The 23,173-nt window shown below is 39.8% G+C and overlaps 2 protein-coding genes across 2 annotated transcripts; both read left to right on the top strand.

The window, feature by feature from the left end:
- The first annotated feature begins 16,068 nt into the window (after positions 1 to 16,068).
- LOC113287902 (SNW/SKI-interacting protein A-like) lies at positions 16,069 to 18,658 on the top strand. Its single transcript, XM_026536778.1, has 2 exons — positions 16,069 to 16,232; positions 16,646 to 18,658. Exon 2 carries the CDS (start codon positions 16,654 to 16,656, stop codon positions 18,475 to 18,477), a length of 1,824 nt encoding a protein of 607 aa, XP_026392563.1. The 5' UTR covers positions 16,069 to 16,232; positions 16,646 to 16,653; the 3' UTR covers positions 18,478 to 18,658.
- A 564-nt stretch (positions 18,659 to 19,222) lies between these two features.
- Positions 19,223 to 21,671, top strand: LOC113287903 (40S ribosomal protein SA-like). The gene is made up of 5 exons (XM_026536779.1): positions 19,223 to 19,444; positions 20,258 to 20,520; positions 20,646 to 20,843; positions 21,055 to 21,256; positions 21,382 to 21,671. Exons 1-5 carry the CDS (start codon positions 19,321 to 19,323, stop codon positions 21,471 to 21,473), a joined length of 879 nt encoding a protein of 292 aa, XP_026392564.1. The 5' UTR covers positions 19,223 to 19,320; the 3' UTR covers positions 21,474 to 21,671.
- Positions 21,672 to 23,173: the final 1,502 nt, after the last annotated feature.

Genomic DNA, 23,173 nt, shown 5'->3' on the forward strand with positions numbered 1-23,173 from the left:
GAAAGCACACTGCACTCTGTAAATAAGGAATTTTGTGGCAGAACACAAAATCCAATTAATTTTCGTGACAACTCACAAAAAACCCATGAACCTGACTAATTTGCAAAATTAGGGTTTTTGCGCCCTGCGCAGTACATTAGACCCCGTTGGTCGAAATTACGCTTAAGCAACTAAGCAATTGATCCACCGCGGATTAATAGGTGCAGAGTCCTGCCCAAAATCAGAAAACAAAGAGTAACGGAGCCGCGGGGAAGGAGCAACAATGAGAGGAAGCGTGGCCACGCCAGAGGTCATCCGGAACCACTTGGACACGCCCCATGTTACCTAACCGGCCCTACTCCTCTGTCGACCAATCAGGTCGCCTTAAACCTGCCACACTCCCATGAGTTGTGGCTGGGCCCATACTTGCCGGACCTATTCCCCATCGACCAATCAGGTCACATTAAACCTACCACGCGCACCAGAAGTGTGACTACTCGTACTTGGTCGGCCCCCTCTTTTTATTGACCAATCAGGTTTCTCTAAACCTGCCACAATATTAAAAGAGGTGGAATTGCGTCAAGTGGTCACCATGCCAAATTGTCTTCCCAGAGATTGTACAAACAACTGGGAATGTTTGGTAAACAATTTTAGTATGAGCTACATGCCAAAAGTTTCGTATGGATGTCTAGCATAACATACTAAAAATTCAAATCAATCGGAGTAACGAGCTAAGAGATAAGTATAAAAGGCGAGCTAGGTCATGGCTGAAAACTGACAGAATCCCTCCTGAATTCTTCCTGAGTTTTACTGTCGGGCTGTTTTCACCTCCTAAACGAGCTCAAAACCTAAATATTCCCTCTAGGGGAGATAGGAAATTCTTTTCTGATCATAATGGAGGGGAGGACCGTTAAAGAGAATTTTACAACGATTTTAGTGAGGGTCCCACATCTGAATTTTCTGATTACGAAATTTCATGAGTTAACACAAATTTATGTAAATCATCTCAGACATCCAACTTGGCTAGCTAACTTAAATGGTTTATATTTAATTTGGTCCAATCATCTCATCCATCCACGGTCACATGCCGCATGCTTTATGCGCTAATTAGGGTTTTGACATGCCAATCCCTAATTTACGCAAAGTTGCTGCGCCAACCGAGCCAAACAATGTTCCACAGAACACTGGGATCAAGGTGGCCATTGAAACTGATGTTGCCACACCACATTTGAGTCTAACGCCAACGTGCCAAAAATTTAGTGGCCATGGCTATGCCAGGCGCCACTTACACCGTCGTGCAGCTGGCATGCACAAACTATGCCAGCTATACCACCGTACCACTGGCATGCACGAGCCATCAAAAGCCATGCCGCATTGCCACTGGCATACACTAAAGCGCCACTATTCCATCATCAGGCGCCAACAGAAGGTAGCCATAATCAACGGCTACCCTTCCTTATGAGATGCAATCTCAGCCATCCAAGTTCGCCACCGAACTGGCAGACTTGTGGCAAGTTTTAGGCGACCAACCAAGATGATCCTACTAGCATCACATGCTATTTTCTTGCGGCAAGCTTCTTGATTTTAACTTTCCGCATGTAGAAAAGTGCTACATGTTTTCCACGAAAACACTCGAGACATCAAACATGTCACAAATTGGGGGATACTCATCAAGGTATTGGTCTGGCGGTTTACAGCGTGCGGCGTGCAATACGCCCGTTACAAGAAAGTGTCATAAAGCGGGGAGGTTAGTAATGGCAAGAAGTAATGGTGTAAACGGATCCTTCATTACGGAAACATAATTTCTGACATTACACGTTACTCCACTCTTCCATTACTCAATCGTTTTCACTTCCTACGAGACCAGGGTACGTTTTATTACGACTTGTATAAATAGGTTTCACCTATTTCCACCAGTCAACAAGTTTTGGTCGAAGAACAACACAGTATCCAGAAATCACCTGGTATCTCTCCATTCTGCTAGCCAGTTCTACTTTCTGATACAAGTCATAAACAACCACACCTTAAGAATCAACTATTCTGGTCTCAACACTTTCTTCGCTTCCCTCCTAAGACCAACCCTTCTCCTTCACTTTGTGACCGAAGCAAGCCCGGAACGGCCATTTCTTGGTTTAGGCCAGGATAGCATAGATTGATCTCTCGAATCAAAAGTACTCCCCTGCAGTGCATTGTTTAGGGTCTAGACTCGTTTCTCATCCACACACACAAAATTACCAAAACCGACAGAAGCAGTTTTCACCCTCAAACAATTGGCGACCACGGTGGGAGATTATTCTCTCGGTTGCAATATCAATTTCCAATTTCCAGTTTCATTTTTCAATCCCGATCTCAAGATAGTAGAACTCAGGTCCGGATCAGCAACAAACCCTGAAAACACTAGCGCTGAAATCATCCTCGGTATTAACGTTCCTTCCAGTGGCATTAATAAGCCACCTTTCAACACCAGCAGCACGTAAAATGTTCCTTCAGGCGTTACACCTCCGATCACCAGAACCAGAGCCGCTGCCGCCACCCCAACGTTCCTTTAAGTATGACACCTCAAACCGTCACCAGAGCCGCTGCTACTCCACCATCAGGATGAGAGATTGGAGGAACCATAGGAATCCAGTCTCCTCTTACCACTGTTGATTTGATGGAAAGACAAAAGGTTCTCGTAAGGCTCAGACAGACATGGCTACAACTCAGAAATAGATACCTGTTTTCCTCAAGACACTAACGGAGCGGCCACCACAAGAGTCACGTCAACCCCAGATGGAGCTGAAAAGGAATACTTTTAACATCCGGCGCAGGCACTTCAGCAGGACGCGCGTTTATAGATGAAGAGGCTCGCGTTGCTCTTGAACGCCCAGTAGAAGGGAATCAACAATCCAATTTCATCACACGTGAAGATCAGGAATGACTTCTCCAAAATCGAAGCAAAAAAAGTCAGCAACCCTCCTGAATTCACAGAGACCCTATTCCCGTCAGGAGATGCATGATTTCTGGGGACTTCGCCCACAAAATCGTGCAGTCTATGATGAAACATTTATATGAGATTCTGTATTTCTCCAAGGCGCAGGATCAATACATATTTGCATCCCTCAACCGCACTGCATCAGGAAAGCAGCTGTTTCCAGTCAGGGAAGCCGTACCCAAACCCCAACCTCTTCTGAAAGCACGATTGATATAGATGGAACTGGGGGATACTAACCACTATTCACTTGAAGGATGTCGAGTTTGACAGCACGCTGATTGACGCGACCTCCGACTTCAACATTGTAACCGTCAAGGCTCTGAGATTTGCAAGGGAAAATCAAACAGAAGAAGCGTATTCTTTCCCTTGAGGAGAAAAAACACGACTTGCCGACCAACACTATTTGTGCCGTCTTCCCATATGCCATATCGTATCAAGTCGTTTTTCGAAGTCAAGGGTTAATAGCGCCCTCACTGGAGTTTTATCCAGGAGCCGCTTCGACGTTTCTCTTTAAGAGCCGCTTCAACGTTCTCTCCAGAAGTCGCTTCGCTTCAACGTTCGTTCCAGCAGCCGCTCCGCTTCAGCGTTCTCTCCATAAGCTCCTCCAGGATCCGAAGCTGAAGCTTCAGCGTTCTCTCCATAAGCTGATCCAGTATCCGAAGTCGAAGCTTCAACATTTTGCTCCATAAGCTTCAACATCCTCTCTAAGAGCCGAAGCCGCTTCAACGCCTCCGTCCTGCCAAGGATCGTGTCGTGGCCGCCACTCCTCCCTGCCAAGGATCGTGTCGTGGCCGTCACACTCCTCCCTGTCAAGGATCGTGATCACAGGCAGCCCAGGTTCGCAGTTTGTGGCCGCTTTTTGGTCCATCTCGCCAAACCTCGTGGTCGTGGACAGTTTACTCGCTTACGCATCCAGCCAATCCCTTTGCTTCCATGGACGCCCATGCAATTCCAGCCAACCTATTTTGGTTCCCACGACGATGTAGTCTCTTTTAATCACATATGCTTCCAAGAATTGTTGCTCCTCGTTTGTAGATACTATCCAGAGCTTTACCATAGCAAAAACCACTACGAAGTTTCACGTGGAAGAAGTAATAGAGTCACCAGTACGGATGCAAGATGATGTCTTTATCGTGGTCAACTTACCGACTATGCAAGATAGAAACATGTAAACCACACTTGGGACTGAGGCTCTACACGGGATCCCTTCACTGTCATAGCTCAGAAGACACGGTCAACCAAAAGTCATAGCTGCGACAAGGTCATCCACCCTTCAAAAGTATAATGTAAGAATATCATCACCTCTATGTCTAGAAGGCGCCTGCAACACTTTACGAGGCCGCGGTGGATCCAAAGCCTACTCAGAGAAAACAACTTCAGTAACCAAAGAGAAGTGCGACTGGGGACTGCTCATCACGGCCCATCCCCGACAACAATCAAGCATTCATGAGACAACTCCAGAGATGCGACTGAAATATTTTTCTTGAAGAGACAGAGGGATCCACGATCAACGACATAACTCTCTCACTTCTACCTATTCGTTATCCAGAATGTTTCGTCCATGCGATATTCCAAGCATCCCAGCATCACATCCAGGAGATCATGATAAGATTGTATCAAATTCCATAGGCGTGGATTCAAGGTGATGCAATTAAAGTAGGCTACACCTGGGGACTGAAGCATCCTTCATGTTTAGAAGCTTAAACGCAGTCACCACCTTACCAGTGAATGCAGCAGAAGCACATATTCCACGAGAAAATAGGCTCAGGATAATTACACATGGGGGTTACCAGAATGGGATGCCTTCATTGCCCTCAACCAGGTTATTTCCGATTTCAACATCATCATTGTCGAAGTTTGACGAGCCACAAGAATTTCTCAACATGAAGCCGTACATGTGCATCAAAGACCCCAAAAGCATGCCACAGAGATACATTCACATATCCGGCCACGCCATCAGATCTAACAAAATTATAACTGGGGACTGCTCACCGCATTTCATGCAATAGTCCAAGATTCAGAAGATGGTTCAAAGGGTGTCGTTTAGAACGAAGTCTTTGAAGACTTGATAACATCACATCGGCAACGGAACATCTCTCAACTCATCTATTTCACCTAATGTCTCGGAAAGATTTCGACCATACAAGCATCCACAACATATCATCATCGCAATCAGAAAGTCTAGGTATCAAATAACCTAAAATCAAGGATGAACCAACAACGCAACCACAATCTCCAAGATTATCCCTGACATTATTTCACCCATCCATCCCAAGAGTGCAATGGAGTTTGGTAAATTTTGAAATCCACTAGAGAGGTCAGATACTCATTCTTCTGGAGTCAGAACCTTATTACACATTCTGGAGAAGATCGATGGTACTGTTGGGTGGATACATGCGAAAGCACCTACCTTGAGTTCTCCTGGCTCGCCTTGCTGCTAATTATTGGAGATTGCTTTGTTACCATTAATGCTCGCTCTGCCACCGCTAACAAATGACGGAGAGGAGATACATACTGCAGATGAAAATACGAAGCCGGACGAACAACAAAAAACAGAAGAGGGTCGATACCCCTTTTCATACGAACGCAGTTTCTAGAGTTTGAACAGAATAAGGATTCCTTATTGCTCCATGAACGGGAATAGATGACTGGGCGCACCACACTCATGCTCCATAGCCGAACAAGTAGTGTGCCAATATCTCTGCTCCATGACCGAACCAGCAGCGCGCCAGCACGAGGAACACCATTCGCTCAACCTGCAACTCTCCATGGCTCCAGCACTCCGTGGTCAAGCCAACTCTCCATGAATCCAGCACTCTGTGGTCAAGCCAACTCTCCATGGCTCCATCACTCCGTGGTCAAGCCGACTCTCCATGGCTCCAGTACTCCGTGGTCAAGCCGACTCTCCATGGATCCAGCACTCCGTGGTCAAGCCAACTCTCCATGGCTCCAGTACTCCGTGGTCTAGCCGACTCTCCATGGATCCATCACTCTGTGGTTAATTTGGGGCCAACACTCCAGCATTCCGTGATCCATCCAGCAAGCCTTCCAAGTTCCATTTTCACCATTCCACAGACTGAAGCCCGTTTCCACCATTACGCGGACTAAAGCCAGTTTACACCATTTCGCGGACTGAAGCCAGTTTCCACAATTCCGCGGACTGAAGATAGATTCCACCATTTCGCGGACTGAAGCCAGATTCCACCATTCCGCGGACTGAAGCCAGTTTCCACCATTCCGCGAACTGAAGCCAGTTTCCACCATTCCACGGACTAAAGCCAAGCGCCACCATCACCATTCCGTACCTAAATTTGCAGCGCCAGCATTAGCATTCCGTAGCCGAACCTGTAGCGCCAGCATTAGCGCTCCGTGTCCAAAGTGGCAGTGCCAACGCTAACACCCTATGGCCGAGCCAAAGTTATGCAAAGCCGCCAATGCAAGGATCACAAATTCTTCATGCCTTCTGACAAAGGTTAGCCAAATTTTCCTGACAATCTCTTCATGACTTGCCGTTTTGATTTTATCCTTGTATGTCACCATCTCATGCTTACCCCACAACAATGCCACAGTCACGGGCTAAGCAGGGGACTTAATGTTGATGGTGGTTTTTAGCTTAGGGTTAAAATCGTAAAACCTTGCATCTTACGTGACGTCACTCTGTAAGAAAGCAGAGCCATGAGTGTCAACCTCTTCACTGGCATATTTATTGAGCCGTTCAATATATTTACATGAAATTTATCCAGATTGGCGCATGTATCAACCATCCCAGATGTTCTGTAAATTTCGGGTCCTTGCCTATATTACTTATTAATATAAGATTCACTGAGTACTTTTCCTGTGCTATCTTCCCCGACAGAACCCTTAATATTGATATGGCATGATGGATTTGTGTTCACTCGCAGCAGAGTAGCATGGATTTCCAAGTATCAAAGTTAAGGCCATTGCACAAAACGCTCAGACAGAAAGCACACTGCAGTCTGTAAATAAGGAATTTTGTGGCAGCACAAAAAATCCAATTAATTTTCGTGACAACTCAGAAAACACTCATGAACCTGACTAATTTGCAAAATTAGGGTTTTTGCGCCCTGCGCAGTACATTAGACCCCGTTGGTCGAAATTACGCTTAAGCAATTGATCCACCGCGGATTAATAGGTGCAGAGTCCTGCCCAAAATCAGAAAACAAAGAGAAACAGAGCTGCGGAGAAGGAGCAACAATGAGAGGAAGCGTGGCCACGCCACAGGAAATCCAGCGCCACTTGGCCACGCCCCATGTTACCTAACCGGCCCTACTCCTTTGTTGACCCATCCGAGTTCGTACGAGAATTCTACAACGATTTTAGTGAGGGTCCCACATCTGAATTTTCTGATTACGAAATTCCATGAGTTAACACAAATTTATGTAAATCATCTCAGCCATCCAACTTGGCTAGCCAACTCAAATGGTTTATATTGAATTTGGGACAATCATCTCATCCATCCACGGTCACATGCCGCATGCCTTATGCGCTAATTAGGGTTTTGACATGCCAATCCCTAATTTAGGAAAAGTTGTTGCGCCAACCGAGTCAAACAATGTTCCACGGAACACTGGGATCAAGGTGGCCATTAAAACTGATGCTTCCACACCACGTTTGAGTCTAACGCCAACGTGCCAAAAATTTAGTAGCCATGGCTACGCCAGGCGCCACTTACACCATCGTGCAGCTGGCATGCACAAACTACGCCAGCTATACCACCGTACCACTGGCATGCACGAGCCATGCCGCATTGCCACTGGCATACACCAAAGCGCCATTGTTCCATCATCAGGCGCCAACAGAAGGTAGCTATAATCAACGATTACCCTTCCTCATGAGATGCAATCTCAGCCATCCAAGTTCGCCACCGAAATGGCAGACTTGTGGCATTTTTAGGCGACCAACCAAGATGATCCTACTAGCATCACATGCTATTTTCCCGCGGCAAGCCTCTTGATTTTAACTTGCCGCACGTAGCAAAGTGCTACATGTTTTCCACGAAAACACTCGAGACATCAAACATGTCACAAACTGAGGGATACTCATCAGGGTATTGGTCTGGCGGTTTACAGCGTGCAGCCTGCAATACGCCCGTTACAAGAAAATTTCATAAAGCGGGGCGTTAGTAATGGCAAGAAGTAACAGTGTAAACGGATCCTTCATTATGGAAACATAATTCCTGACATTACATGTTACTCCACTCTTCCACTACTCAATCGTTTCCACTTCCTACAAGACCAGTGTACGTTTTATTACGACTTGTATAAATAGGTTTCACCTATTTACACCAGACAACAAGTTTTGGTCGGAGAACAACACAGTATCCAGAAATCACCTGGTAGCTTTCCATTCTGCTAGCCAGTTCTACTTTCTGATACAAGTCATAAACAACCACACCTTCATAATCAACTATTCTGGTCTCAACACTTTCTTCGCTTCCCTCCCTAAGACCAACATTTCTCCTTCACTTTGTGACCGAAGCAAGCCTGGAACGACCATTTTTTGGTTTAGGCCAGGATTGTACAGATTGATCTCTCGAATCAAAAGTACTCCCGTGCAGTACATTGTTTAGGGTCTAGACTCGTTTCTCATACACACACACAAAATTACCAAAACCGGCAGAAGCAGTTTTCACCCTCAAACAGTTATACATAAGTTTTATGGATGGTTCACCGTGATAATTCTGGATTGTCTAACGAATAACTGGTGAGTATCTTAATACCCTTTTCCTCATTGAGCAACTGCATCATAATTTAATTAAAATCTTATTAACTAACTTGTTGTTTATTTGTTTTTCAAAAAAAAAAATGGCTCAACCCATTATTGAAGAAGATAAAAGAGAGTTTAAGCATTTTAAATGCTTGATGTTATTGTTGTCGTTATGAAATCAAGCTACTATATATGTAAGTCAATATATGACAAATATTGCTTGATATAAAATGGGAGTATAATTTAAGGTTCAAATATCTTCATTAAGTAATAACACTGCCACTTCTTTTACAAGATATAGACTTATATAATAATAAGAACTTAAACAATTACATTTATAAAAATCTAGTACAATCTTTGACCTTCTGGTTTTCTTCATTTGACGTAACTTAGATTCAACATGCTCGTGAACTGTTTCCCCTTTGTTTCGGTTGTTAACTTTTAAAACATGAGCTTTTCTTTGTTTTTTAGCAGAACATTTTCATGGATTAACTTCTAAAACTTGCACATATCTTTCCCTTTTACCATTTTCATTTTTTTTAAATTATCACATATCTTATTTACAACATCCTCAAGTTTGGATTCATAGAAAAGGAAAATTACCTTATGAGACATTTCGAGAGAAAGATTTATAGTGGAAAAAATTTAAGAGAAGGTTGAATTTTGGTATGAGTTGAATGTTTGAATATTTATAGGGGAAGAAATAGCCGTTGGAAATCCAATGCCGAGACTATATGGACCGACCATCCTATAAAAATCCGTCCGGCTATTCTAATTCGATAAACCTTTCTCCCACTTCTTAATAGAATAGTTTTTTATCCACCTAGACTGGAAAACCAAACAATCATATGTTGCCCATTAAAGTTGCTCTAATTCCATCATATAAAATAGTGAAAACTACTGCCAAACCCATTTTTCACTTTTTTTTCACCCAAAACCCACCGGCGTATAAGTTAACGGGCGCACCCATTCTCCCTTCCAAAATTTCTTAAAGACCCAATTTTTTTAAAATTGTGTTTTCTTTTTTTCTCTTTATTTCCAACTAACCTTCTATAGAGAAAGACGATAATTTCCTTTGAAATCAAAAGCTATAGTATTGCAGAGCAGATTGATATTTGATCTTCTCTCATATACAGATACACGAAGATCTCAATTTTCAAGGTCATCATCACCACCATCGTTTACATATCAGAGAACCAAGACAAAAAAATGATGCGAGACAGAATTGGAGACAAAGGCAATGGTTAACTGAAGGAATTGTAGGTCTGCAACAATGGGTTTTACATGCATCGACAAGCGCCGATAACTATTCAATTTATTTCTCAAAAACCCTAATTCAGAAATCTTTAGTTCTTATTGTTAAACTTAATTTCATTTCTTTTGGATTCATATTTCCATATCCAATTAGATAATTCGAATCAAATAAGTGAATTATCTTATGACGTCGCACTATAGTTCTTCTAGAGATTTATGAGGCTCATGTCTCAGACATGCTAAACGAATTTGTGTGTAGCGATAAGAACAATAAACTGATTAAGTTGAATTTATTAGTAAGTGTTGCATAATATGAATATTCATATATAACATCATGTCTTAAGAAAAAACCTCGTTGTTGTTATTTTTTTGCAAGGATCCTCTGTTAGTTAACCTAACACTATAGTAAATATGTTGGTCCATGATCTCTGTGCTCACTTAAAAACCCATTTTTTGTTTTATGGATGATCAACTGTTTCATGCATTTCAGTTAGATCTGGAAAACGGGCAGGCCAGGGATGGCTTATTACGGGTTATACGGGTACGGGTTAACACGGGCTCAAGCTTGCGGGTCGTCATTTCTCCAACCGCGCTCGTAACGGATAAAGATTGCGGGCTCACGGGTTAACCCGTTTTTTTACAAAAGAAGTTAGTTTAACATGTAAAAAACATGGTTTCACCTAAATACCACCCACACATTTCCTAATTACCACCCACATTAAAAAATTGTTCTAATTTATACCTACTATAAAGTGGGTAATGAAAAATCACTTTCTTCTCTAACTATCCCTCGACTGGCAATCACATATCATATGATAGTCGCTGCCTTCGTCGCCTTCAAGTCACGACATAACCACGTTTAATATCAAGATCTTAACCTTATTTATATTTAAGTTTCAATTTTAATTTGATCTTCATCTTAATCAAGTTTTTAATTTTTTAGGTGAAGTTAGGCCTTAATTTATTTTCATGGATTAGGTTTAAATTTTTGGTAGAGATAAACTAAGTTTCAGATTTAATCTTAGTCATGATTTCACTATTGTGAAATTGTTATTAAATTTTAAAAGGAACAAACATTAGGGTCTTCCCAATTTAACGAAGTACAATTTGGAAACTTTATCCCCAACTCAATCAATCGATATGTCCCATGCAGTTTTACTTTTATGAACATCAGCGTTGGTGGTGGTAACTAGGGTTGGCAACGGATAAATATCCGTCGGATATTGGCAACACCGATAAGGTTAAGGTTTAGGGTTATCGGATATCCGGTATCCGATAATATCCGGCAGAATCCAAAAATTCTAAATCGATAAGGTTAAGGATAAGCTATCGGATATCGAAATTTTTTCCGATAAAATTCGGTAACTGAGAAAAAAACTTAAATCCATAGTTTTTTGTCTTTTTGTGTTCAAAACGTTCGGTGCAAAGTACAAACCAACACAAACAAAATGTTTGAAGTCTACTGAATTTACTCCCAGTCTAGTGAATGCAAAATAAAGTACAGAAAAGCAAAGAAAGTACACAACAACAAAGCCAAAAAAAAAGAAAACGACAACAAAGGATAACAATCAACACTGAACAGGCTAGTGAGGATCTTGCTTGGCTGCCTGGTTGGATGTTGCACCATTGCATCAACTTCAGTCCATGATTTCCATATCTGCAATCACAAACAATCACTTAAAAAGCATATTTAAGAAACAAAAAATAATTCACAAGCAGTTGTGTCATGCCAAGAAGTAAACATTAAAAAATAACATCCAGTTATGGTTGCATGTATAACATGTAAAACTTGTCTGTGTACAATTCATATGCAACATACAGTTCAAGCTACAACGCCAACTGGTACAAAGGTACATAAGTGCTGGACAAACAACATGTACAACCACTGAAAGAAACGCAAACTGATAAACCGCAAACACCTACACAATTGACTAACATGAACTAGCTATAATTATAATTGCTAGGTAACCAAAATACAATACGTGGACAAGGAACTAGTTATAGTTAGTTGGAAAATGCAACAATGGATGTCAGATTTCACATTAGAATAGTGGATACAACACTACACCGATCATTGGATTAGGCAAAAGGAGACTACGTACTACTAAATCCCATTATGTAATTTTCGGTATGTTATTTACATTTAACTTTTTACTTGATAACTATTTCATTTGCTAAAAAGATGTCAGTGAAGGTAGTGACAATTGTCACTCGCATATTTCAGAACACCAGATACACATTTCCCTTCACGCACATGCTAATTTCATAGATAATATCAATTAAGCTAGTAATTTTTGGAAGAAATAGCAAATGCAACTGTCAAATGAGCTAGTGGTGGCTAATGTGCAACTTGGGAATTAACTGATTCAAAGTAAAACAATACAACTACAGAACTTAGTCCGTAAGCTCATTATACTAATAGCTTGCAAACAAAATCGTAGTTTTAAATCCCCAAAACAACAAGTAGCCTAAAGTGCAATTCAGGCATAATCCATGAAACCCATCTTCAAAAAACTTCCAAATTCACAAAAACAACAAGAATTATGATTTATGAATAACAATACAGCTGCACTGAGACCCTACATTCAAATAAACCAACTTAGTGAGTAGCAACTCAATTTCAACACCGACAATTGAAATGAAATTATATGAGGGGTTATTGCAAAAATCATCAATAAATCATCAACACACAAATACCTGGACAAGTTTATGAAAAATCTAACAATGGGTCTCCAGTAATTTGATTGGAATCCTAAATTAACTGAAAAGGGACTCTTTTATTCAAATTCAAATTCAATTTCAAAAGATGAAAAACCTATATACTTGAAAACTTAACTTTCTCTATTCCGCTCTATATACTTGAACCGAATTCGGTTGTAATAAAAAGCTAAAACAAGAATAGAATCGATTCTAAAAAACAAAGAAACATTCAAACATCAAACATCAATCGATTTGTGGAAAAAGAAAAAAAAAACCTAATTTAGAAACACAAATCATTATATTTGTTACTCACTTCTTCCCTGAGAATCTCTGACCATGAATCGGTTTTATTCACGATCAAATCTTTTCTTTATCGATAACTCACTCCCTCTCTCTCGATCCAACTGACTGACTCCGTCGATCTTTTTCTATGTTGAGAGTTGTTGAGAATGAAAAAAATGAGTATAAGGTTAATTTTATCAATAGATAACACCCAGAGGTAAGAAATTAATAGTACACCCCTAGGCTTATCGGATGTCGGATATTAGCCTAACGGAATCAGCCCAATCCGTTTCCGATAGGGTGAAGGGGCATATTCCGATAACATATTCGGTTCCGATATCCTATATGTCGGATTAAATCCTATAGGATGTCGGATTTTCGGAAACGGATCTCGTATTTCGGCTATCCGTTGCCAGCCGTAGTGGTAACAATGGATGTTGTAAGTTGTAGTTGTAATGGTGATAACAAGGATTGCCGTATTAGTAGTAAAGAAGAAGGTGAGTTTTTATTACCCCCTCTATATTAGGTCTACAACTAATGTTTTTTTAGACTGTGGGTGGTACTTAGGTAAAGTGTGGGTGGTATTTAGATAAAACCAAAAACATTACTACTGTCCAGGATCGAACATACACCACCAAGATTGTTCGCTAGCAACATTTCCACTAGACCGCGAATCCTGCTTGGATTAAAAGCACCTAGTTTCATAGATAAAATGACAACTAGGATGACTTAATTTATCATTATAAAAGAGTACTCCTCTTCGTCGTTAGACCAAACCCTACTCTCCCATTTTTATCTTCTTTATCCCCTCAACAACTCCGCTCAATTTTTCTTTTTTGTTGATCTTAACTCCCAGACACTCTGATTAAAAAAGAGCTTTCACACAAAGAAGTGGAAAGTAAGAATCATTGGTTTTCTTCTCCCATGGGTGATTCAGCCTATAACATGTAAAAGATGTTTGTTTTTTCTAACGGGGATTTGATATTCTGATGGAATGTGGAGTGGATGAATTAATCTCGTCTGGAATATGACAGAGCCTCTATAGTGGGAGAGATGATCATATTTTATAACAATAATAATCGCGATGATGATGAATAAATTCGTAATGTTTTTCTAGATATGAATCTAATTAAGGGTATGAAAGTTTGTTACGATTAAAGACATAACTTACCGGTCCTTATAAATATTATTGTGGTGGTGAATCTGTTTTGATTGTTCTGTTTTAATTGTTTGGGGATTTTGCAATATGTATATAAGTTCATATTATTCAGGTTATGATATAGATTTTATTCGCTAAATATATGTATGTGATTGTTAAAGGATTTTTGGTTGATTTAGTGGGGATTTTACCCTAGAATCCTAGAATGAATAATTTTCAAAGTAAAAGATGGGTTGACGGGTAACCAGTGGGTTTTACGGACCGGTCCGGACTAACCCATTTTCTAACAAGTCAGTTTTTTTCCAACCCTAACCCGCTTGTTTAGAAACCAGACAATTCGGACGCGAGTTTTTACGGGACGGTCCGGGCCAACCTCGGGTTTTTAGCTTTTTTGCCAGCTCTAATTTCAGTCAACCGTTTGAAAGATGGCAGAAATTAGTAGTGGGAAAGGAGCAAAAACCATCATTGGAGGTGATGACTTGATTGCAGATGTGAAGGAATTAGATCTGGCAAAGAAGTTTAGCCACGTCTCACTCGGAGGAGATCCCTATAAGGCGCTTCTAGAAGGCAAGACACGAATGGTAAAATGAATATTTCATATCCATATCTCTTAAAAGTTTTTATTTCATAAACATTTTTGCGTATAGAGAAACAAGGTTGTCCAATCACTTCTGGAAAAACAATGATACCCTTATCAATCTAAGTCATTAGATTAAGAATGATTGTTAATTCATGTAATCAATAGTTCTTACTGAGGGACTGATTGTATGAAGATGGATTTCATGGTGTTCTTGGGTTCAAATTAGGATAAATGGGTTTGATTAAATTTTATGTGTGTATGAGATTTTGTGCAGGGAAGAAGCTGAGCAAGGGTTAGAAGAACACACCAACTTCATCCCTGACAACATGAAACTACACATATCAGGCGTTTTTTCAAGTGTCTGAATGGCTTGACTATCAGTTTTGGCTTGAGTCTGGAAAAAGATAGTGGATTGCGATGGTGTTATTGAACTGTAATGTACTAGTATGCAAAAATATCGCATTGTGTAACGTGTATCTGGATAGTTTATTCTTGCCACATGTGTTTCTTTTTGTGGTTCCGTACTTGCATAATATGCTATGCATCTTCAAAAATGACTGCATAATCTTTTATACAATTGACAAAATATTTGCATGACGCGTTATGCATTAAATTTTTGTTAGAACTGAAATCAAAAAAAAAATGACTTCATAACCTGTCATGCACCTATAAAAATGTATGCATAACCTGTTATGCAGTCGAGAAAATGCATGCATAATGCATTATCCGACATCTTTTTTATTAGCAGTGACATAGAATATGGCTGCATATTGCATTACGCATCAATCTTTTCAGTACGCACTAAAATAAACTTATATAGATGCATAATTTGTTATACAATTGAGAAAATGGTTGTATAATTCTTTATGCGTCTGTTGTTTCGGTTGGATTCAAGCATATACAACGTTTTAGTGGTTGCGTAACTAAATTCGTGGATAAATAAACCAAAATATGGGTGCATAAGATGTTATGCGTATTTTTTGGTGTCTGCATATTGTGCTATGCATCTTTTATGGTAGCGACATAACGAATATGTAATCAGTTTTCGATTTTTTTCCTAAAAGAACTATCACCTCCGTTTTTTCGTAAAAAACTTAAATATGATACTGTCGTTTATACTTCTTTTGTAGATCTCATTAAAAACTTTCCAACTAGATAAAATTTATAAAATTTCAAAACGCGATTTTTTTAAGTTTCCTTACCAATTATATCCCTAAAAAATAGGATGCACAATTCGTTAAGCGGGGATTTTAACAATTTTGGGTTATTACAAAAACCCAAAAACGTTTGGGGCCTACCGATAAGAAAATATGGGCTTTGCGCACCATGTTATCTACTATTGGGCCGGGCGGCCTGGCTTAACCCGATTTATACCAAGCCGCCGTCAGGTTTAAAGCTCATTTTTTCATTATCTCATCTATCGTATACGTTCATCTCCTTCGTTTCCGCCCTCGTCTTCCCGGAGGTTTTCTCTCCTCCAAATTCTGCCTATAAGAAGTTCATCTGAGAGTAAAGGAAGGAGATTTATTTTTAGTTCTCAAGCAACCGAGATATCAAAGACAAGCGATACACATCAGGTATTAAGTTTTCATATTATTTTGATTTTGTTTTCCTGATTTGAATCTAGGGTTTTGTTTTTAATTCTTATCATTTTTTCTTTTCTTTTTACCAGCGAGTAGGGATGTTTTTTTTTTTCAATAGTAGGGATGTTGTTTGAGCTGTATAGAGCTTCAAAAACAACAGATCGTGATTACTAGAATTAGGGCTTTTATTTTAACTTGTTATATTTATTAGTTGTTCAATCTAGGGTTAGCGTCTTTATCCCTTTTTACTGGATTAGCAAAAACAATATATTCTTTTAGCTTGAACGTTTATCAAATTCTGTTAAAAAGAGCAGCACGATTACTGTTACGGTTTAGAAATTTCTTTTCATTGTTTTTATTGATTTTGTGTCGCTGCTCTAAGGGTTTTTGTATCTAATTTAATGCAGATTAGGCCATGTCGGCCCTGAAAGACCTTCTGCCGGCTGCAAAATCAACAAAATCTACTGTTTATGACCACTCTAATGATCCATGGTTTAAGCAAAGATTCAGCAATCCAGAACCTGATGCTGCTGTGGTTGCTGCTAAAGCTAAAATAATTCCTCCTTATCAAAAACGTGATGGTTTCATCCCTCGTAAACCTGAAGATTTTGGTGATGGAGGTGCATTTCCTGAGATTCATGTTGCCCAGCACCCGCTTGGCATGGGCAGGAGAGGTGGACAAGAGAAGCTTGGGTCTAAAATCTTACCACTCACAGTTGATGCTCATGGTAATGTTGCTTTTGATGCAATTGTCAGGCAGCACGAGAATGCTTCAAAGATTGTTTACTCTTCACACAGAGACCTAGTTCCTAAGGTTTTGAAAGCTGGCGGTGATGAGCCTGAATCTGATGAAGAATTGCAGAAAGAGATTGAGAAAACGACCCAGAGTACAAAAGCTGCTCTCGAGAAGATTGTGAATGTTAGACTGAGTGCAGCACAACCGAAGAATGTTGCCTCACAGTCGACTGATACCAAATTTATCAAGTATAGATCGTCCCAACAATCGGCAGCCTTTAATTCTGGAGCGAAGGAGAGGATAATTGCGCTGTCTGTTGTGCCTGTGGACCCACTTGAACCACCAAAATTCAAGCACAAGAGGGTTCCAAAGGCATCTGGATCTCCACCTGTGCCGGTTATGCATTCCCCTCCTCGACCGGTAACCGTGAAAGATCAGCAAGACTGGAAAATCCCACCATGTATATCAAATTGGAAGAACCCAAAGGGTTATACGATTCCACTGGATAAACGTTTGGCTGCAGATGGCAGAGGTCTTCAAGAGGTTCAGATTAATGATAATTTTGCAAAGCTTTCAGAATCTTTGTATGTTGCAGAGCAGAAGGCTAGAGAAGCAGTGGCAATGAGATCGAAGGTTCAGAAGGAAATGTTGTTAAAGGAAAAGGAAAGGAAGGAACAAGAGTTACGGGCTTTGGCACAAAAAGCTCGGTCCGAAAGGACTGGTGGTGCTCCACCTCCTTCATCTGTTCCTATGCCTGCTTCTGACAGAATCACTAGTGATGATGGTGAGGATATGAGAGGAGATTATGGAAGGGTGAAGGAAAAAGATAGGGAGTTACCAAGAGAGAGTAGGGAAGAGAGAGAAGAACGATTGAAGAGAGAAAAGATCCGTGAGGAGAGAAAGAGGGAAAGGGAGAGAGAGAGAAGGTTGGAAGCTAAGGATGCAGCAATGGGGAAGAAGAGTAAGATTACCAGAGACAGAGATAGAGATGTTAGTGAAAAGGTTGCTTTAGGTATGGCTAATACTGGAGCTGGTCGTGGTGGAGAAATCATGTACGATCAAAGACTGTTCAACCAAGAGAAAGGAATGGACTCTGGATTTGGAACTGATGATCAATACAACCTTTATGATAAAGGGTTGTTTACTGCACAAAATACTCTTTCTACTTTGTACAAGCCAAGGAAAGATACTGATAGTGAAATGTATGGAGGTGCGGATGAGCAGCTTGAGAAGGTTATGAAAACAGATAGGTTTAAACCCGATAAAGGATTTACGGGTGTTCCTGAAAGGGCAGGTCCCAGGGATAAGCCAGTTGAGTTTGATAAACCGGAGGAAGATCCCTTCGGGTTGGATCAGTTTTTGTCAGAGGTAAAGGGAGGTAAAAAGACTTTGGATAAAGTTGGAAGTGGAGGAACAATGAGGGCAAGTGGTGGATCTTCCAGAGATAATTATGATGGTGGGTCTGGTCGAACTCGCATTGGGTTTGAAAGGGGTGGACGTTAGAGTTTATGCTCTTTCGCTGCTATCTTCCTCTAGTTTGCTTTTGTGTTTTATTGAAATAGAGTCGGGAAGGATTGTAACGGATAAAACTTGATGCTTTTTATCTTATTTTAAGCCGTAACCTCTACCTTGAATGTTTTATGATGAATTATCTTCATTTAGGAAAAGTCAGAATTTCTTGTTATGATCTTTTGCCCCCCTCCTTATCTATTGCTTTTTAGAAATCTTGTGCTGAACTGCCATGAATGACCCAATTTCATCATTCTAATGTTCATTGATACTGCAATTTCCTGCACATTATAACAGTAGCTTTACACAGGTATTGGTCTTGCCAGAGCATCCACTGCATCAATGCATTGCCTTTTAGCTACCATAACAACATTAATGACTCTTATGAATTCCGAGCAGCTATCGCTGCTCCTTCGATATCTTTCCTAACCGAAGCTTCAGCTGCTGTAGATCATGTGCTGAAATTTTCATTTTAACAAAAATCAATCATGAAAACATGCCTAGCAGCCATGAGCCATGCGACAACTCAAATCCGCATGCGGGATAACCTAATCTTTTGGAGCTGGAGTCATTTGTTTTAAAAAAAGAACATCCGGTTAACCCATGGTGAACGGACAGATGAGCCACTGATAAGGCCCAAAATAAAAGGACTAAATGATAATTCCAAATACTTATAATAAGGATATTTTCGTCATCACAAGAAAAAATGAACCCTAAAGCTCTTATATAAATTCTTAAAGGCGTGTTTTTTTCCTTCTGTTGTTGTGTAAAACCCTAGAAGCGTGTAAAATCTCTTCTCAGAAGAAGAAGAGAAACTAATCTTAATTTGCTGCAATCATGGCGAAAATTTTATCCCAAAAGGAAGAAGATATACAGATGCTTTTAGCTGCAGATGCACATCTCGGTACCAAAAATGTAAATTTCCAGATGGAGCGATACGTTTTCAAGAGAAGAGCCGATGGTAATTAGACACAAAACCCCTCTCTGAATCTTCTTTTTTGTTGTGTTTTTAGAGTTTCTAGAGTTTGATTTGATGTTTTGGTTTTGCGGGGTTGTTATTAAATATGTCACTGTGCTTAGATCTGTGAGTGAAAGGATGGATTAGTGTTTCTGTAACTAGATGATTTAGTTAGGGTTTTTGAACCAATGAATAACATGTTTTAGAGATTAAACTAGGGTTTCTTTAGGATACCGCATGTATGTTGCTGTCTGCAATGTAAGAATTGGTACTGGACTTTTACATCTTATTTCTATAACTGAAAGCTATAGAAATGCAAAAATTGGTACATGACTTTTACATCTTTTTTTTGTTTTTGTTTTTGTTTTGATCAATAACTTTTACATCTTATTTCCTTGGTCTATTTGCTGAATCTTATTGACGTCACCAGGTCACTCGAATCTAACACTTAGAAGACAGACTAGTTTATCACAGAAAAATCAAATGTATAATCAGCTCGCATTGATGTTTGTTGCTACTGAACACACTGGAATAACTGTTCAAACAAAAAAAATTCTTGTTCATGACGGAAAACATTTAAGCTAGTTTTCTTAGTTTATCGAAAATTGCTTTTCATTTATGATGCCATTTACTCTTATAAGTGTCTTCCACTACTAAATTGAAGACTTAAATATTTTTGAAAGAGCATAAATAGCTAGTATTTATGTTATGTTAATGATGATGGTTGATGTTGGTGTTATTTGTATTGGTGAAAGTATATACATATGTTGGTTGGTTATAGTTTTGCTATTCAGATTATTAATGGTTTGTTGTCAGGTATTTACATCATAAACCTTGGAAAAACATGGGAGAAGCTTATGATGGCTGCAAGGGTCATTGTTGCCATTGAAAACCCACAAGACATCATCGTTCAGTCTGCTAGGCCATATGGGCAGAGGGCTGTTTTGAAGTTTGCTCACTACATCGGTGCTCAGCCGCTAGCAGGAAGACACACCCCTGGTACATTCACCAATCAGATGCAGAAATCCTTCACTGAGCCACGTCTTCTCATCCTTACTGACCCAAGAACTGACCATCAAGTACACCTCTCTTTTTTCTGTAGGCTTAATTTGCTTGGCAGCTGAGATTACTCACTGAATGATTGTATGTAGGATGCAGTATCTGTTTGATATATCTCATCTTCGTGTTTATTACGGTTTTGCAGCCAATCAAGGAGGCTGCTCTTGGTAACATTCCCACAATTGCATTCTGTGACACTGACTCACCAATGCCATACGTTGATATTGGTATTCCTGCTAACAACAAGGGAAAGAACAGCATTGGTTGTCTTTTCTGGATGTTGGCAAGGATGGTTCTGCAAATGCGTGGCACCATTCTCCCAGGGCACAAGTGGGATGTGATGGTAAGAACATCCAGCTAATTACATTCCTTTTTGACACACTGTGTAGATGTGAAGTTTTTAGTCATTTGCTTCTTCTTTTTTCCCCCATCAAATATATACTTTATAATAGTTGAAACAGTATAAGTTTTATTTCTTTTGGTTAGCAATCGCTAACAACTGGTAAGGTTTCTTTTATTTAGTAGTTATCTTACATAGCAACTGCTCTTTGCAGGTTGATCTATTTTTCTACAGGGAGCCTGAGGAAACTAAGGACCAGGAAGTAGATGAGGGTGCTGGTCCAGTGCCCGATTTTGGTGTTACCGAGTACGGTGGTGCTATGCTCGCTAATGATCAATGGGCCGGCGATGCCCAATGGGGAGGTGATGCAGTTGCTGCTCCAGCCCTTTCTGGCGGTGCGGATTGGACTGATGCAGGTTAGATTTCTTTACAATCTTCTGTACATACTCATCATTCTCTTAATTGGTTTCAGGTTTTTAGTGGCATCGGTATTATAGTGATACCGCTGGGATCTTACTTCTGTTTGTTTTTTTATTCATAGGTGTTCCTGCTGCAGGAGTAGATGTAGCTTGGGAATCAGTGGCCGCACCAGCTGAAGCCGCAGTTATCCCTCCAGCTGCAGGTTGGGAATGAGGGGTGCAGTAATGTCTTATATTTTTGGCCGGTCTTTTCTCATGTACTCGGGGGTCTTTTCTCATGTACTCGGGGGTGTTATTTCGAACCTTGTTCTCTCTGTTGAGCTAATTTTGTTTTAATAGTTGAAAAGATATTTTAGTTTTCTTAGCTCCATACGTTGAACCTTTCTTATTTTTAATCCTTTCTTATTTTTAATCATCGCGTTTTTAGGGGCCACCCCAAAGGATTTAGGGGCCATCAATTTATACCCAGCCAAAGACTCTAGTTAAGGGGTACCCTATATGATATTGAAGTTACATAAATGCCCTTATGGTAAAATTGTATGAAAACCAAATCAAAAACAATTCTACTCATTTCAACTCTTCTTCTTCCAGTTTCCTATTATCTTTCGATTGTGGAAGAAAAAAAAAATTCCGTTCCAAAGTTAAATGGCCCCAATTAGGTAAGAATCTATCATTTTTGGGGTTTATTTCGCTTTAATTCGGCGAATCGAGAAAAAATAATTCTAGGGTTTTCGGTTATTTATCCAGATTCGGGCGATATTCATGCTCCTTTACTTCCGAATGTAGTCGTGTTCTTCATTTCTCAAGAACATCGACAGTATTCGGGAGAAATATTTGATGGTTATCGGCCGAATATTGTTGGTCATATCTTCCTGGATACAAACTGTTAATAATCGGTAGTTTAATGAATTTTTTGTCTCCCGAATATATTTAAGTAGACACACAGTATTCGGAAGTACACTCACTACCGAATATATATATATATATATATATATATATATATATATATATATATATATTGAAAAATCTCAAAATTTCTGATATAGGAAAAATCCCATTTTGGGGCCAGTATTTATTCGGAAGACAATATAATGTTATATACTTCCGATTATTTCAATTTCAAAATTTGAAAAGTATAAGTTTTTCCCAAATTCTGATTTTTGGGCCATCGTACATTCGGGACTTTACAAAACAATTATCCTCCGAATATAGCAAGTTCAAAACAAACCACGTCTTGGCTCTGGGTGGTTTCAAGGGCCAATATAGAATGTTAGACAGCCCATATTCGGAAGTTTGGGTAACTAATTATACTTCCGATTATTTCAATTTCAAAATTTGAAAAGTATAAGTTTTTCCCAAATTCTGATTTTTGGGCCATCGTACATTCGGAACTTTACAAAACAATTATCCTCCGAATATAGCAAGTTCAAAACAAACCACGCCTTGGCTCTAGGTGGTTCCAAGGGCCAATATAGAATGTTAGACAGCCCATATTCGGAAGTTTGGGTAACTAATTATACTTCCGATTATTTCAATTTCAAAATTTGAAAAGTATAAGTTTTTCCCAAATTCTGATTTTTGGGTCATCGTACATTCGGAACTTTACAAAACAATTATCCTCCGAATAATATAGTCGTGTTTAGAAATACCAACTTAATCGGTAGATAAGAATTTAAGTTTTCCACCGAATGTCTTATTCGGAGGTAATACGTGTATCGTTAACAACCGATTGTAGTGCACCAACGATACGAAACCTCAACGGCCATATTTTCAGAAACCTCAACGGCCATATTTTCAAAAATTAGATCCGTTGGAACTCTAATCTATATAAGGAGGGTAACCCCTCTCAGTTATTATTGAGTAACAAATCTGAATGAAAAACCTTTTCAATGGCAAGTCCATCATCAGTCGACA

This window comes from Papaver somniferum, chromosome 6 (assembly GCF_003573695.1).
Source record: "Papaver somniferum cultivar HN1 chromosome 6, ASM357369v1, whole genome shotgun sequence".
In the NCBI taxonomy this organism is placed as follows: domain Eukaryota; kingdom Viridiplantae; phylum Streptophyta; class Magnoliopsida; order Ranunculales; family Papaveraceae; genus Papaver; species Papaver somniferum.